At 43.3% G+C, this 18,608-nt stretch overlaps 1 protein-coding gene across 3 annotated transcripts in view; it reads left to right on the top strand.

Annotated features, from left to right (window-relative positions):
- The window catches only part of CSMD2 (CUB and Sushi multiple domains 2), a 376,903-nt gene that overhangs the window by 202,741 nt on the left and 155,554 nt on the right, over positions 1 to 18,608 (top strand). For all 3 annotated transcript variants that reach the window (XM_026657125.1, XM_026657127.1, XM_026657126.1), the window contains exons 18-21: positions 1,720 to 1,889; positions 6,133 to 6,289; positions 7,035 to 7,226; positions 9,994 to 10,120. In XM_026657125.1, coding sequence (XP_026512910.1) covers positions 1,720 to 1,889; positions 6,133 to 6,289; positions 7,035 to 7,226; positions 9,994 to 10,120 — 646 coding nt within the window. The remainder of the gene's footprint in view (positions 1 to 1,719; positions 1,890 to 6,132; positions 6,290 to 7,034; positions 7,227 to 9,993; positions 10,121 to 18,608) is intronic.

Here is an 18,608-nt window from a genome sequence, read left to right as displayed (position 1 = left end):
AATAATAATGTTCTGGGTATTATGTAGTGATAGGATCTCTAAGAAAAGGGCTGTGGTTTATGGTGAGAGTGCAGGACTACGTCTGAGTGGGGAATGGTTTTCTCAGATTGTGAGAAGGTTTGAGATTTAAAAATTTTTTCCTGTCCTGAATTGGACTGAAAAGTCAAAATCTCAAAGATTTTCACCCACCGACAGACTGATATTCCTTTTTTTAAAAATTGGGTCAGTCAAAATGTGTCATTTCAGCAGTTTCAAAATGTTTGCTTTTGCTTTTCACCTTTTAAAAATGATTTTTTACTTTTCTCCTAGTAAAAGTTAACAAAACAATTTAAACAAAAAGTCGTTTCAAGCCCCAAAATGATTGTTTTTGTTGTTGTTTAGAAAAAGTCAACCGGGATGTTTTGACAATTTCAAAACTTTGTTCAAATTTTCGAATTGGGAGGCTTATCAGAACTGACCCTTTCCCGCAAACCGATTCAGTTTTCATAAATCAGCATTTTGCAAGGAAAATTCCAGACTTGCTCTGCACAGGACTAGGAATCAGGACTCCCAGGTTCTATATCTACCTCCTCCATGGGCTCACTATTAGACAAGCCACTTACAGCTTGATTTTCAGAGGCGCTGAGTGCTCACAGCTTCCTTTGGGAGTCCGTAGAAACTGTGATTGCTCAGGACCCCAGAAAATCAGGCTTTTTAATTCCTCTGTGCCTCATTTTCTCAAGTACTGTTGTTGTTGTGTTATTTTCCAGTTTCAGAGTAGCAGCCGTGTTAGTCTGTATCCGCAAAAAGAACAGGAGTACTTGTGGCACCTTAGAGACTAACAAATTTATTAGAGCATAAGCTTTCGTGGGCTACAACCCACTTCTTCGGATGTAGGAGACTTTGAAATAATGTCAGATAGTGAAGCCCCGATCTGCTATCGTATCACTAGAGCTAAGGGCATAATTACCAATGAACAGTGTCTCGCATTTTGCCTGTTCTTCTGTCTTCAACTTTATTTTCGGGAAGATTGTGAAATTCACAGATTTGGTTATTATTTAAAATTATTTGTGAATTTCACCTCCGCGTATTTTCCTGCACAACTAGCCTTTACCGTTGTAAGAGTTTGTTACCAATATTCAACGGCTGAGCTATGAGATATTGTCTGCGTTGGTTAGTTAAATAGAAGGGGTCTGGTTTTGTTTTTTGTGTGTCGGGTGACTTGTATAAGCAGACAGGCAAATGGTTGAATAGCACAATGTAACGTGCACTTCAAAATGTTCTTTCGGGCCCTGATGCAGGAAAGCATTTAAGCATGTGCTCAAGTCCTGTCGATTTCAGAGTTAGGCAGGTGCATAGGTGCTTTCCTGAATCAGGGCCTCAGTGAGTAATGGTACATCCAAGCTTAAACTGTTATTTTTTTTTTCTTTTTGCAAATAGCTGCGCTAGTAAAGCTCAGCTCTTTGAATGTTCATAGACCATACACAGTCGTATTAGGATTAATATTTTAATCTGAATATTCGCAGAATTTTCTAAACCCTATTCGCTCAGCCCTGCTCATTGCTGAAATGCCAGCTGCACTTGAAGAGAGAGCACAAGGCAATGTGGATTTGGGGTGTGTGTAAGGGACCAAGTGCCCTATACACAAACATGCAGGGATTCAGATACTATTGTATGCGTGTACCATATTGCGAGTATTTCCATATGGTTATTAAAATGTTTCTTTGTGTCTTCCCACAGCTGAATGTGGCTCATCTGTAACCGGAACTCAAGGGGTTCTGTTGTCCCCCAACTATCCAATAAACTACAATAACAACCATGAATGCATCTACTCCATCCAGACCCAGCCAGGAAAGGGAATCCAGCTGAAAGCCAGGACTTTTGAACTGGAGTCAGGGGATGTTCTCAAGGTAATGCCTCTCTCTCCTCTGTTGGAAAGTAACATTTTGGAGAATTTAAGGAGACGCTTGTAAAAGACAAATATCATTCTGAACAGTTTCCTTCTGGGTTAGCCAATTACCCGTTGACTGAAACACACCCCTTCAAAAGGCAAATGTGCAACTTCATCAAGCAAAATCCACAGTTATCTTGAAGTTTATTAATGATTGCTGTCATTTGTGTCATGGTAGCACCCAGAAGCCCTGCTCATGGACCAGAGCCCATTGTGCTAGGGGCTGTACAGACACAGAACAAAGGGACAGTTCCTGCCCACAGTCTAAGTAGTGTCAGCAGCATCTCTGGGAAGTGATACAGCCTTGAGTCTTTGGGATAAAATGTGAGATCTGTAAAGAGAGATGAGGCAGATATTTAGAGTGGTGCACATCTGGGCATAGAAAAAGTTTTGCATTATTTGTGTCCATAAAGCTTGTAGTGCAGGTTTAGCAACCTCTAGCCACCCCGAGACCCAACAGACCATTACTGAATTTGGATCAGCATCAGGGATGGGTAAAGTCATTTGGATAAAACAAGGAACCTACCTGTAATTTTTGGCTAAATATGGACATTCCAAAGTAGTGCTAAGAGATTAACCAAGTGGTATTTGCAGTGTGGATTAAACAAGTGAATGTCTGGTTAGTAGTGGGAAAACTTAAAGGAAATGTTTTTCTCTCAGTCTGGTATTCAACTTGGGTACCCGGCCTTTTTTGGATGCTTTACCAACCCCTCCAAACTTCTTGAGTTTCAGACTTTGTTGATTAGCCCCTTCATTGTCTGTCTGTCCAACTCTCCTTTGCTGTATGTCTTCATGTGCATTCATTGCTGGTGAAAGCTGCTGGGCTAATAGCCCTGGAAGCTGAACTGTGCGGCACGGGCATCAGCCATATGGATTTCCACCAGGCTACTCTCTGCCCTGTCCTCTGCCATCCCCAGGAGGGTGGGAGAAGAAGCTTGGCCTTCACGTTCTTTCAGTCCTTGACCATTCTCCCGAGATTGCCAACAGGGCTGCCCATTGTAATGTTGATTGTAATTATATAGATACACATGTTGTCCCACCCCTTGGAAACTGGACTCAACTCTCCACATGGGTCACTAGACAGCCAGCCAACTGGTAGTTATCACTTATCATTTAGGGCCTGATCCAAAGCCCCTTGAAATCAGTGGAAAGACTCTCTTTAACTCTAGATCAAGAAATGCAACTGAGCCTCAGCAGTGTCTGTGGTTGGGGTACCTCGCTGGGGTTAGAGAGAGAGCTGCAAATGACTGTGTATTTGTGTGATGTCTGTGAAACAACATCCCACTGTCCATGGGCACTGTGCAGTTTGTGTTGCTACTATGCATTAGTTTTCAGTGCTCTGGTATCACAAGCCTCTGTAGAGCCAAACCTCCCCAATTCTCACTATTATCTGGGAGACGCATTGCTCATGGCTGTCTTTTGCACACAGAATAAATAAAAGCAACATTAACACACCACAAAATGTTCTCTGCTCCTCGCATGCGTTAGCTTAGTATTCATTGTTTCATGATGCTTCGCAGTCTGCTAATAAACATGTAAGTAAAGTATATAGTCTGTAAAAATAGTAATATCACTGCAACTTCAGCTAGCAAGTCCTTGCTGAGAGGTGGGGAAAGGTCTCAGTCTTTTATGTAAATGATGTAGTGTGCTCTTTAGATTGATAAAAGGTAATGGAAATATCCTGCACAGACCAGCTAAGAGGCTGTTTTTCCCCCCCTAAAAAAAAGGAAAATATTTTGTGTCTTATGGTAGATAGATAGAGATGGGGCTCTAATCTGACAGCTTCAGACACCCCACAGAGCAGCAGACACTGCACAATGTGCAGAAATGTTTAGAAACATCCATTAATAGAGGGGAAAATGACTCCGTTTCAGAGATTTGCTGGAACGCCAGGGGGTCACTCCCTGAAGCCAAACTTCCATTCTTATCCACATTATTGTAAAGCAGCAAGTACGAACCCGGAGGATGCGCGAGGTTCTTCGTATTATTTTTGTGTGTCTAAGTGTCAAGGCTGATTTGCCAAAAAAACAAATAAAAAAAAAGATTATTTAAACGGAAAACGCCAGACCCGAGCTCTTCAGCAGTGCAGCACCCAGTATTATATTCATCTGCATTTACAAGTTTCAGGACTCGTATAGAGGGAGACAAATCTAGGCCGTGTTATATTAACCACAAAGAACTGCCTTTTGTAGGGAGCATTATTACAAGTTCCATGCTACTGTGCTAAGCCATCTCCCAGGAAAACATCTGTCCTTATTTGAGTGTTGTATTTATTCGGTGCGAGGTGGGCAGAATCCCCCGACACGCTATCCACAGATTCACTGGAAAGAGAGAGATTTCCTACTAGTGCAAAGCAGGATTAGGTTGTTGGAATGTTGGCCTAACCTAACGTGTACTGACATCAGCTCCCTACCGACTAGCGCTCGTATGCTGGAAAGAGAAAGATTTGGGCAGAAAGATCGGGAGGCAATGTTAAACTCCACTGAAATACCCTGGACTGGGAGGAACGTTCCGGTCAGAGAAGGAAACGTAAATGTTTCATTAATCTCTTCTGTCGTATTTATATGGCCCCCATTACCGTGGGATCTGAGCTCCTCATAACCTTGAATGTATTTATCCTCACAACACCTCGTGAGTAGGGAAGTATTTCTCTCCTCATTTACCGGTCTGAAAATGAGGCACAGTGAGACTAAGGCCTAGTCTGCCCTAGAAAACTAGGTCGGTTTAACTACATTGCTCAGGGTTGTGAAAAATCCCCACCCGTGAGTGGTGCAGCTAAGTCTCCATGTAGACAGCGCTAGGTTGACCGAAGAATTCTTTCATCAGCCTAGCTACCGCCTCTTGAGGAGGTGGATTTCCTGTACGGTTGGGAGAATCCCTCTCATCTACATAGGTTGTGTCTACACTGAAGCGCTACCGCGGCTGTAGCATTTGAAGTGTAGACAAGCCCTAAGTGACGTGTGCACGGTCACACAGGAAGCCTGTGTCAGGACAGGGAATTAAACCCAGGTCTCTCAAATCCTAGGTTAGGGCCCTAATCCCAAGCCAACCTTCCTCACTGCTGACCCAGGGACAGGTGTTACTCACAGACATCAGCAATGTGATCCATTGTTTCATCCCAGATTGTCTGTATCATGGCAAATGACAACTTGCAGCAGATGTGTGTGTATGTTTTTGCCCAACAAAAGGAGGTGCATTAGGTTAGCCACAAGGCTAGATTGTGTGTGTCTGTACTACCAGGGTGAAATGGATGGCTCAGGTCATCGGCAAACATGATAAGGAGACTTTCCCCTCTGGGTCGTTAATTAACGTGGCCATTTGATGGCCTAAGTGAAAATATTTGGTGGTTTCAGCCCAGTTCCTACTACACGGGTGACCCCAGTCACAAAAACCATCCTCAGAATTGACCACCGATGTGTCACTGTGACAGAGAGAACTCTTACGTGGATGTGGGGTGGGGAAGCAGCTGGTGCTGGTGATCTACTCCTGAAAATGACACACAGGACGTGACCCAACTGGCTCTAATCAGCCCCTCCATCCTCTCAGAGGCTGCTGGCAGTGGGAGGGGTTTGAGTCCCATGTAAGTCCAGACCCAGCTCATTCCAAAGGGTGGTGGAAGCAAAGCAGCACCAGAGAAGGGTGTGCTACTGTAGGAACATCAGAGGGGTGACCTAAAAGCGAATGGGTGTAGATCAGTGGTTCTCAAACTTTTGTACTGGTGACCCCTTTCACATAGCAAGCCTCTGAGTGCGACCCCCACCTAGTCAATTAAAAATACTTTTTCTATATATTTAACACCATTATAAATGCTGGAGGCAAAGCGGGGTTTGGGGTGGAGGCTGACAGCTCGCGACCCCCCGTGTAATAACCTCGTGACCCCCTGAGGGGTTCCGACCCCCAGTTTGAGAACCCCTGGTGTAGATGGTGATAAAATACAGACTGAGGCACCCCTTTTTAAGAAGTGCTGCATTTCCCAGCTTCCTCCCCTGACTCCATTCCTTCCCATTTCCGCGGTGGTCCCGTCATTCTGGCCCATCAGTCAGTAGCCCGGTGATAGGCATCCTTGTGGATGTTCATTAGCGTGTTCAATGATTAAACGAGTGCCACCGTGATAACACCAGGTGGCTCTCTGTCCCCCTCTAGTGGCTAGACCCCTGAAGTACCAAATATACAATGTTTTTTTTTTTTTTTTAATCTTCCAGGTCTATGATGGTAACAACAACTCTGCTCGCCTGCTGGGCTCCTTCAGCCGCACTGAGATCCTGGGCACCAGTATCAACAGCACCTCCAGCAGCATGTGGCTTGAATTTATCTCCAACAGCGAGAACACAAGTAAAGGCTTTGAGCTACAGTTTTCTAGTAAGTCACAGGCCTGCTTGCTCATGAGACGACAAACCCGGACTGTCATTGTTATTTCTTATTGCGCTGAGAGGCTCCAACTGAGACCAAGGTCCCATTGCGCGCGGCGCTGTACAAACCCATACTGAGAGACAATCCTTGCCCTAAAGAGCCAGTAGCCTAAATAGACATCACAGAGAAAGTATGGCAGAGAAGAAACATTCTTATCCTCATATTGCAGATGGAGAGTTGAGAGACAAAGAGATTAAGCCCTGGACGGTCTACACTTAAAACATTTTAGTGGCATAGCCGTGTCAGTTAGAAGTGTGACACAGTCATCCCTAGGGTAGATGGAATTATACTAGTAAAAAGTCCTTTGGCCAGTATAGCTTATTTCATTCATGGAGCTGGTATAAGCTGCATCTCCACAAGGAAGATGTATCAGTACAGCTATATGGGGATAGTTATTCCAGCAAACCCTTTCTAGTGGAGACAAGGCCTGGGGAACTTGCCGGAGGTCCCACAGGAAGTCTGACAAAGCTAGGCACTGAAATCTCTGGAGTCCCAGTCCAGTGTCTTAATCACAAGACCATGATTCATTGAACATTCCTTCTCTCCCACTAGCCGTGAGATCCACATTAGGAGAAGAAAATTCTCACACCTGATGACCCGGGAAAAGCAGTAACTGTTTTATTATCTTCCCACTTATTAGCATACCTGACTGTTAAATATCTGGTGAAAACAGCTTCCTCGTCTCTGGTTCCAGGTTTTGAGCTCATTAAGTGCGAGGACCCCGGCATCCCACAGTTTGGCTACAAGGTCCGTGACGAAGGGCACTTTGCGGGCAGCTCTGTGTCCTTTAACTGTGACCCTGGCTATACGTTACGAGGCAGCAGGGCGCTGGTCTGTTTGACAGGAGAACGCAGAGCTTGGGACCAACCGCTGCCGGTGTGCGTAGGTACGACCGCTGTCATTTCTTAGCTAAGTGCTCTGTTTGCCTCTCTCGTCCCAAATGCCCCTTTGGCCTGCATAACCAGTCCACTAGCCTGAGATGGAGTCATGCTGATCACACCCATCTACACTAACAGAGACAGCACTGTAGAGCCCTTTCCACATGTCCTTTTGTCAGACATCTTTATGTTCGCGTTGTGACTATAGACTGAGAGGACCAGGCTGTGCATGCACTCCACAAACAGCCCCCTGTTTAATGTGCCCCAGTCCTGACCTGAAGCACCCCTTGCTGTCATCTTCAAGCTCTGCTCCCTTCAGCACAGCTCTGCTAATGTCCTTCATTCCTCAACTGCACCTCTCCTGTTGTTCTGGTCTTTGTCCTCTCTTAAATGGGCTAAGCAGAGGGGTGATTTCCGATGATGGCAGACATCAGTAGAGCTCTAAGTTTCAAAGTCCAAAATCACTTTAATTTGAGAGCTACACAGGATTTAATCCCAGATTCTCAGCGGTTTTAACTCTGTTGCATTAACTCTCCTAATTTGCCTCCTCTCCGCAACTCCCAAGTGGTCCATTCTCCTCCTTACCCCACAAGAGCAGTACATTCTTGCCTAGAAGAGTCTGAAATTAAAACCTTAGTATCCAAAATGAGTAAATGACCCCCATGGGCTAAATTTTCGAGGAGGATCCTTAAAATTCACTTGCAATATTGATTTTATCGCTTCTTGTGATATTTTCAGTTGCATCCATTTGCTCATGGAGCATGGAGAGCTGTGTGCACAAACAGATCATTGTTGTTTAGATTGAAGTGCTCAAAATATATCACATGCTGTACAGACCACATAGGAAGACAATGTCCCTATGCTGAAGAGCCTATTATATATATAGACGGAGGAGGAGGATGTTGGAAAGGGATACAATAGACAAGTAGTGGTCAATGGACAATCAGCATGTGTCTGATTAATTCCATGCGTGTACACACTAACCTCAACAGCCCTTTACGTAACCATTGTTAGTTCTTTATTTTAGATAGGCAGCCAGTCACTTATTTGCTGTAGCCAATGTCCATGTACATGGACAAATCGTGGTCTTTGTGCTTGCAAATACAGTGCATCCAATTAAGGAGGCCATCAAAATGTTAACCCTCAGAACCCTTCCGCATTGGCTTAACTCTTCTTTGATTCATGCTAAATTCTCATTGGTGGTAAAACTCCCATTTGGCTTCAGTAGGCACAAGGTTAGGCCAAAGCTAAGAGAATCCTCCCCTGATGAAATTGAAAGTTAAGCCCAGAAATTCTTCTTTGTGGGAAGAAAACTCCTCCGATCTGCCAAATACAAGGCGTCACTTTGACTCCAAGTAAAGAAAATTGGTTGCTTGTCATCATCAGCATCATCTTCGTGAACTTTAACGTCCACGTGGAGTATACACCAGACTGTCTGCAACAAAATTTTGTGTGTGCATGCATGCTCTCGCTCTCTTTCTCCCTCCGACCTTGGAAACAATAAAAAAACAATTTAAGACCCACAAACAGAGGTGTGTGTGTGTGTGTGTGTGTGTGTGTGTATGTACAATCATGGCAAACTAGTTAAACAAGAAACATGATAAAATAGGAGACCCCCTTTTTAATGGAAAGATTTATATCCCCATCTGCCAATAAAGAAGATATACAGTAGCGTCACAATTGACTGCATAGTTACTCTGAAAGTTATTACACAGTAACTGCAAGATAACTCATCATAGCAGTTAAAACTGCTGTAGACATTTAAAACTAGGCTGGACAAAGCATTAGGAAATATACGGTAAGAAGCATGTAGTATTGACTAGAATATCCAATAGATTTTTTTTCCCACCTCTAACTACAGTACTATGATTCAGTGATGATCAGCTCAGCCCTCGTATCCTGTTAACTGATAGCTGCACAATTAACCTGTATTTCCAGTGCATGATGAAATCTCTTGGAGCACCGTTCCATAGGAAAGTCTCAACAACTGGTGGGTTATTTTCAAGCTCAGAAATGACACACTAGGAGTTGGGTCAAAAGCAAACTGGCTTCAATTTATGCAATGACCTTACACCGAAGTTTAGCTCTGGCTGCTAAAATTAAAAGGCCACGTTTTTATAATCCACTGAACTTCTCATCGTCTCCTCAGTGCTGTGTGTGTGAAAATTCACAGAATTGTAACAAATGTTTAACAAAACACATTAAGAGGGGGCACTATGTTCTTTATAAGCCAATTAAGCAGGTATGTAGATAACTTGGCTTTATTATGCTTGTGAATCATTATTAAAGATTTTTGCATATGCATGCAAAGGTATTATGCTCTCTCAAATCACCCCACAAAGTGTGAATTAAAGAAAGCTGAATGCTAATAAGCTCTAAACTTGTGCACTGTGAAGCCAAAGTGGGGATGAAAGAATCTTTGGTCCGCTGTGAGATCACATCAGGTTGTAGGAACCTGTCCTGCAGAGAGGTGCAGAGCTATTCTGCTGACTCACCCTGCAAGCCAGATCAGGTGAGTCTCATTAGCTTTAATCTAACAAGGTTGAGAATCTCTCTAAGAGAAAAGAGAGATTCCTACCTAGGAACTGCCACGCTCTGTAGTAATTATAGGCTGGGACTTGCATCTGTGATTAGTTACATTAGTGATAAAAGGTTACCCCAGGAAGGAGATGCATCTCCTTTGTGTGTGAGCCGTGTTAGGGGTAGTTGGATGTATATAACCACAAAACATCAAGAATCTTTTCCTAAGCAGTGCATATGTTGTTTTTTTTTCAGCGGAGTGTGGAGGCACTATCAGAGGAGAGTCATCAGGGCGGATATTGTCTCCTGGATACCCAACACCCTATGATCACAACCTCAACTGCATTTGGACTATCGAGGCAGAAGCTGGTTGCACAATAGGGTGAGTTGGGGGCCAGATATAGGGGCTGGTTTTGCTCCTTGTTTTTACTCATAGCTCTTCTGTGGTGAGGCTTTGGTTTACTGCATTCTTTTGCCGGCAAAGCTGAGCGAAACTTTTTGGATGAATAGTTTATTTGCTAAAAATGCAGTTTGGGGTTGACAGAAATTATTTGTGAATTTGGGTCAAATTTGGTATATAGTTTTAGCCAAAGAAGAAGAAGAAGAAGAAGAAGAAGAAGTGATGACTCAAAGAGTTCAATCTATTTAGCGTAACAAAGAGAAGGCTAAGGGGTGACTTGATGACAGTCTGTAAGTATCTACATGGGGAACAAATATTTAATAATGGGCTCTTCAATCTAGCAGAGAAAGATATAACATGATCCAATGGCTGGAAGCTGAAGCTAGACAAATTCAGACTGGAAATAAGGCATACATTTTTAATGTGGAGAATAATTAACCATTGGAACAATTTACCAATGGTCATGGTGATTTCTCCATCACTGACAATTTTAAAGGTGTTTTTTTTAAAGATCTGCTCTAAGAATTATTTTGGGTAAGTTCTCTGGCCCGTGTTATACAGAAAGTCAGACTAGATGATCGTAATGGTCCTTTCTGGCCTTAAATCTATGAAATTATGAAGAAAAAAATGCAAAAAAATCAAAACATTTCCTTTCAGAACGAGGTTTTGTTTTGAAATTTAGCTAGATTTCTTTGAAAAAAATAACAAGAAGAAAGTGGGGGGAAGACCCCCAGAAATGAAACAAAAAAGCTGAAATAAATGTTTCATTCAACCCCAAACTAAATCTCTTCAGTCTTTTGTTTCAGCAAGAAAAAATGAAAATAAAAATTCTTTGGCTTGATCTGAACAAAATGAGAGGCTCCAGGGTGGGGAGGAAGGTTCAGCCTCTTAACTGGAAAATCAGTTATTTGCTCTGTTATCAGCCCTGTTTGCTCTCTTATTTATTATATTATCTATTTTCGCTGTTATCAACTCTTTTTACAAGTAGGCTGAAGTCAAAACTGGTCAATGGATTTGAATGTCCAGTTCCCATTAGACATCCAAGTCCCAGAGACAGCTTTGAAAATGTGACCGGTAATTCTGCTGTAGGGAGGCTGGGTTACCATGTGCTCTTATGCAGTCTTGTTTGTTATGCTGGGATTTCATGGTGGTTACTATAGGCTTGTTTATTTCCCATTTGCTGCTTCTGTAATGCTGGAAACCGGCTAGCAATTACTTAAAGAGGTTAGAAAGAATGTTATTTCACTTTGCGGATCACAAATGAGCCACCAACGCTTGCTGTTCTCCTGCCGGGATGGTTAAAAGAGGCACCATTTTCCCCCCATTCTGGCTTTGGTTAATTTATATCGCCTATACGGCCTGTCTCTGAAACACACATTATTGTCAGAAGCATCTGTCATGCAACACTGTGGAGAAGGTCAGGTAATTTGCTGCTGCCGCTGTTGCCTGATATTATTGCTTTATTAAACTTTCATCTGTTAGCCTTCAATCTTGTGTCTGTGTGCCATGCAAGAGACTTTGATTTTTTTTCCTCTTGGGATATATTTCAGAGTTGAAAACCGGCTCGCCACCAGAGTACTGCACTGAGATTTCCCCAGTTCGGTCCAACATGCTTCCAATTGTTTTATCCTACCAAATGGGCTTCTATTTGAGATCCAAGCACCTACAAGATTATATCCTAGGCAGTTAGGGGCTTGAGCCATCTCCCGCTCACACCACCGGCATAAATTAGGAATAGCTCATCCGATGTCAGTGGAATTACACGGCTCTAGATGAAGAAAGAATCAGGGAGTGGGTCCCCAGATATGAGCAGTGAGTGGAGGAGCTGGAAGAATAAGATCGCAACACATGGCATCTTTTTATTATAACGTCACTGTTTTATAGTTTTAATAATAAAAAGCAACATACAAAAGGGAATTATTCACCCTAAAAGAAGCATCAAAATTGTTCGCAAACATCTGGCGAGTATGGAGACCAGAAAGCGTTTCCTCCTCCCACTTCTCCCCCACCTTTTGTTATTGCCCCTCCTACCCCTTTGCCTTTGCTTCATTGCAGTTTCAAATTTAATGTGTTATCGTTTTTAAGTTATGTGAATTTGGCACTGAGGCAGGTGGGGAACTGGCTCGTGGACTTAGTGCAGCCACCAGCATGCTTTTTGGAAACTTCTGCTTCCCTGATCCAGCACTGAATTCCCCCACAGCCCTGCCACACCACCTCAATACAGCCCTGTACTTAACTGGATATTCCAGTCCAGCTACAGCTGCTTTGAATACAAAACCAACAACTATTTGCAAATACATTTTTTGCTAGTAGATGGAGAAATGAGCAGAATGTATTCAACAAATTGTTATTTAGACCAGCTCTTCCGTTGCCCATCTATTCACCCTACTGCTGTTGCTCCCTATAGAAAGCTCTGCGGTAACACGTCTATACTGATCTGCAGAATCCCTTACTGTTCCAATCCTGTGTTCTCGGATTGCTCTGTCCCGGCACCTCTATCCTGACCCACAGCCTACCTGCTACAGCAGCACTGATCTGATCTTTACCAGAGACAGTTAATCACGTTGCACTGTGTGGAGCTTTTATTCAGTGGCTTTATGCTGGGATGAATTTGGTCCAGTATTTTTAAATGCAGAAATTCCTGCATTACTTCAGTCTTCTCAAACTGATTCGGTGATGGATGGTTTGGGGAAATCAGCATGAGAACTTTTAATGGATGCAAGGGGGGGACTTTCAAAGGAACATTTCTCAAAAATCTCTTCTCCTTTTTCATCCCCCTGCAAAGGACTTTGTAATATCCCATGCAAATCTTTAACGCTCCTTGGCTCCCATCAGGCAATGATGTCTTTTGATTGAGCTTATCTCCACTGATGTCTTACTCACATCCTTGTTGCAACTGATATATTCCAATTAACATGTACACGCGCTGTCACTATTAATAGCACTAGTTTGCATCACCTCTTGCTGATTTAAATGATGATCTGACCCATGGTCCTTGTTCTAAATTGGCAGTGGTAGAAGCAGGCATTAAATTGCAGCAGTAGGAACAATGGTTCTTGCTGGATTGCTGGGTACCAATTAGGTAATCAATCTAGGGAGAAATAAAATAAATGTAAATTTAGTACTCGTGGAAGGCACTGGCTTGACAATCAAAAAGATCGGAGTTCTGTATTTATTCATGGAATAAAGACTGCATGTGTATCTAGCATAAACTGGCAAGTACAGTGTCCTAGATGACTATGGCTCTACATGTAACATGCACAATTAAAATATAAGGTCCCAGTCTTGCTGCCTGATCCATGCAGACAGATTCCTGACCGTACGCACAGCCCCATTATCTTCGGTGGGATTCACTCTGCCAGACCTGTACAACCACACAATGTCCCCTTGAAGCCCAGAGATCTGATTCTCATTTATCCCAAGGCCTCTTTACACCGTTGTAACAGTGCAAAGGGACCACAGAGTGGGTGTGAATATAATTCACCTGCACAGAGCCCAAAAGAGCGTAGCAATGGTGGCTGATCCTGCCTCCACTAAAGCTTGTGAGTAAATTTACCCCCACGCCTATCCCTGGCCACTTCAATGGCAATACATGAATGAGTCATGCTATATGCTAATATTTGTAGGATCAGACCAATGGTTTGGAAGGGCTCAAGAATGGAATGAAATTATGCCAGGTGATAATACAAATTGCGACCCTCCCTTTCATCAGAGATTAAGCCCCCTGTTCTGTTCCTCCGAACATCTGGTTTTTGTGCAGCTGAAACAGAACAGATGAATTTTGGTTTGTTGGGAGAGCGAATTTCCATCAACTTCATTTTTATGGTAATCCATCAGAATAATAATCCTCTTCATGCATGATACAATTGTATAAAGCTCTCATTTATAACTTCCATTAAAATTAATCACCAAAGCATTTTGAATAAAGTTGTATCTCTCGGCAAGGGCGGGGGAGGAAAAGAAGAAAAGGAGGAAGATAGAAAATGGAATGTCCATTATTGCTACAAATGTTAAAAGGGGTGCACTTCAAAAGGGGATTAACCATCTCCCCCACCATAAAATTGCAACTAAAAAGTCTCTAGCTCCAGTAAAGAGGTAGGGGGGAGAGGGAGGGATATTATAAGACAAATGAAACTTACCTCCGACATCTGTGTGTATGCCCAAGAACAGTCTGTGAATATGCTGATTCGGTGGTGTTTTATTGTTTAGCAGCCATCTCGGGGTTGTAAGAGAGTTTATTGTAATTGCTAACCCCGGCCTAATGAATGGCACTGTCCTGACAGGTCCATTTTTCAAAGTCTCATCTAAAAATAGGAGTAGAAATATTTGGATGCTTGGATCAGCTTCATTAGAGACTTCTGGGGGCAGAGAATTTGAGGAGTTCTTATTTTGTTGGTATGGCGCCTTCAGGGGGTTAAGAAGAGCCCCAAACTCCTGACTCTGAGGGTCCTAGTCTTAAACAGAGGCTTGAACCTTTGGCTGATGGGCTATAAATCATTAGCATTACAATCATTCTGCTTCTTAACCAGTTCAGGACCTGATTTTGTGTTGTGTAAACTGAGCAGAATTGCTTGAATGGGAGACGTTAATGGAAAACCCTGATGGCTGCAGTCACTGAAGGTGTTGGCTCAGTATCATTATTTGTATTATAGTAATGCCTAAAGGCTGAAAGCCAGATCAGGGATATCACTGCGCTAGGTGCTGCACATACACCTACTAAGGGGCAGTGTCTGCCTCAAAGACCTTACCGTCTAAATAGACAGAAGTGGGGAAACAGGCTGTATTAGTATCCCCATTTTATAGTGGGAGTCAGAGGCACAGAGAGATTAGGGGACATGCCAAGGGTCATCTAAGGAGCACATGGCAGAGCCAAGAGTTGAATCCCATCTGTCCCTGTCCTGCAGGAGTGCCCCTCTTCCATTGCAGGCAGATCTCACCCATGAGCAGGGCTGGATTTCCCTCTGGGACTTCCCCGGTGGTTAGGGGAAGGGGTTAGTTTTAATGTTAGACCCACCGCGTCACGTCATTACTTCTTCCCATCATGTTTGCTCGGGTTCCTGCCGTTTCCATTTAAAAGTGCGTCCTCATTGCAGCAGCTACAGATGAGATTTTTCTCTCCTTCTCGTTGAGTGAGCACCCAGGGCAATTTTCCGCCATTCTGCACCCTCTTAAGAATCCCTTAATGCTTTCAGGCATTCGGGTAATAGAGTACAGCATGTTTCGCTTGTTCTTTAGAGGACTTATGTCACTCTGGTGTGGAAAGCCTCTTTGACCTGCATCTCTAATCATGGCTGCCTTATATACCTAGCAGCAAAAGCCAGTTCTTCTCTGTGTATGGCATATCCTTCTGCCCATTTTATCCAGGGTTCAGAGAGCACTTGGGGGAGGCTTGGAGCAGAAAGGGTGGCTCCTGGAGTTGTTGCTCAAGGAGGCAAATACCAGCCTGTTCCCAGGGCCCCATAGTTTTCACTGGCTCGTATTCTTTAACAACAGTGGTTGAGAGAAAGAAGGAGGTAGCCGGTGTAATAATTCTGTGCTCTTTGGTGGCGTTCATCTGAAGATCTCAAGGCCTCTTATAAATGGGATTTATCTGCCTGACTGGGGGGCTGATTCATTATGAATGCCATTCTCCAGCTGAGAATATTGATGTACCTAGAGGATAAGGCCCAAGTTTGCAATAGCACCCGGTAATTTGAGGTGCTTCAGTTCTGGGGTGTCCAACCGGAGGTGTTTACAGCCACCTCTCCAGGGGAAGTTAGTGTGAGCTGTGGGTGCTGAGCACCCTTTGGAAGTCAGGCCCTGGGTGCCTCAAATTGGGCTTGCTAAACTAATTGGGCACTTTTTGAAAACCTGGGCCTACGTGACTCCTCCAAGACCACACAGCAAGTCAGTGGCAGTGCTAGGAATAGGACCCAGAAGTCCTACCTTCCACCGCCTTCCCCTAAGCAGGAGACAACTGTACTGTGGTTTATACATAGAACCACTGCCTCACTTGCTTTTAGCTGCATTTTAATACACCTATTAGTGATTGTCAGAATGCAAAGATAATTGTCCTCCTCCGTATGATTTGCTACACCTATTTGTTGTGTCCTGCGTAAATGACACTGTCAGCTCTTTGGGGCACAGGGAAGGGAGGGTGATGGTAAGGAAAGTTACATGAGCCCCTGTTGAGTAGTTCGATTGTTCCCGAAGGTACCTAGTCTCTTAAATTAATACATAACTTCAGCTATCCTGACGGATGCACAAACCAACCACCCATCTGTTGACTCTTGTCTTATACTTAGATCGTAAGCTCTTAACAGCAGGGACTGCCCCTTTGTTCTGGGTTTGTACTATGGCTAGTGCAAAGGAGTCCATGACTAGGGGTCCTAGACGCTGCAATCATTGGTCAGCCTGTCCCTTGTCATTACATCATCAGGTTGCCTGTTGATGGCTCCCTGATCGCTTGTGAGTCGCTTCTTAAAGCTCCATTAGGAAGTAAGGCCCTGTTCCCAATAATTGGAGAGCTTGTTGGGGTTTTCCTTTAACAGCTGGTAGGACAAGATGTTTATAGGAATTCCCAAGCCTTCCCTTGCTATACTCTTCCTCCTCCTCCTCCCCTCCACCACTTCCTTACACGTGTCTTTCCATCCGCTCTGTGTTCCAATTGCTCCTGTGAATTCACTGCTGAGTTTTCATTGCTAGTAAGTTAGCCCTGAAGCAAACGCTATTGCACCGAGATATCGGAGACTGATTCCAGTGTGATCCATTCTTATTTTGCCTGAGTCTGTCTTTTTTTCTTTTCTTTTCACTTTGCCCAAGATCCCTGCTTAGATAGATTTATGATTCAGCTCTTTTGGCTGCTGTCTGAGTCTGTGGACTTCATTTTCTTGCTGAGTACATTGCAAGGTTTTGTTTTGTTTTTTTAACTGTTCTTTTTGGGGGGGGGGGGTTCTGTTCCATCTTATTTGTTTACTATTGTTCTGGATAAATGGGAAAACAGTTAATGTTTCTGTGTTTTTCTTCAGTAGACTCTTAGCCAAGGTTTTAAGCCCACTATCAGATCGTTTTATTTTCAGAGGTTTCCTCAGCACAGCACATAGAATGGTATGTCTAGAGTTAGTCCAGTTTTAGCCTGATTTCATTGCGTCATGCAGTGTTTTCCCTGGTGATAATGTGGCAATGAAAAACAGGCAATTAAATGACCAAAGTGGGTCAGCCCAAAGGTCCATCTAGCCCAGTATCCTGTCTTCCGACAGTGGCCAATGCCAGGTGTCCCAGAGGGAATGAACAGAACAGGTAATCATCAAGTGATCCATCCCTTGTCGCCCATTGCCAGCTTCTGGCAAACAGAGGCTAGGGACACCATCCCTGCCCATCCTGGCTAATCGCCATTGATGGACCTATCCTCCATGAACTTATCTAGTTCTTTCTTGAAACCTATTATAGTCTTGGCCTTCACAACATCCTCTGGCAAGGAGTTCCACAGGTTGACTGTGTGTTGTGTAAAAAAATACTTCCTTTTATTTGTTTTAAACCTGCTGCCTATTAATTTCATTTGGAGATCCCTAGTTCTTGTGTTACGAGAAGGAGTAAACCACACTTCTTTATTTACTTTCTCCACACCAGTCATGATTCTATAGACCTCTATCATATTCCCCCTTAGTTGTCTCTTTTCCAAGCTGCAAAGTCCCAGTCTTATTAATCTCTCCTCATACGGCAGCTGTTCCATACCCCTAATCATTGTTGTTGCCCTTTTCTGAACCTTTTCCAAGTCCAATATATCTTTTTTGAGATGGCGTGACTACATCTGCACACGGTATTCAAAATGTGGGCGTACCATGGATTTATATAGAGCAATATGATATTTTTTGTCTTCTTATCAATCCCTTTCTTAATGATGCCCAAACATTCTGTTCACTTTTTTGACTGCCGCTGCACATTGAGCAGATGTTTTCAGAGAACAATGACTCCAAGATCTCCTTCCTGAGTGGTAACAGTTAATTTAGACCCCATCATTTTACATGTATTGTTGAGATTATGTTTTCCAATGTGCATTACTTTGCATTTATCAACATTGAATTTCATCTACCATTTTGTTGCCCAGTCACCCAGTTTTGAGAGATCCTTTTGTAGGTCTGCTTTGGACCTAACTATCTTGAGTAATTTTGTATCATCTGCAAAATTTTGTAACTTCACTGTTTACCGCTTTTTCCAGATCATTTATGAATATGTTGAATAGGACTGGTCCAGTACAAACCCCTGGGGGACACCATTATTAACCTCTCTCCATTCTGAAAACTGACCATTTATTCCTATCTTTTAACCAATTACCAATCCATGAGAGAACCTTCCCTCTTACCCCATGACAGCTTACTTTGCTTAAGAGCCTTTGGTGAGGGACCTTGTCAAAGGCTTTCTGGAAATCTAAATACACTATATCCACCTGATCCCCCTTCCACATGCTTGTTGACTCCCTCAAAGAATTCTA

Source organism: Terrapene carolina, unplaced genomic scaffold, assembly GCF_002925995.2.
Source record: "Terrapene carolina triunguis isolate 2854851 unplaced genomic scaffold, T_m_triunguis-2.0 Scaffold236, whole genome shotgun sequence".
Classification (NCBI taxonomy): domain Eukaryota; kingdom Metazoa; phylum Chordata; order Testudines; family Emydidae; genus Terrapene; species Terrapene triunguis.
The sequence above is the reverse complement of the archived record's forward strand: the minus strand, read 5'-3'. Positions and strand labels throughout refer to the sequence as shown.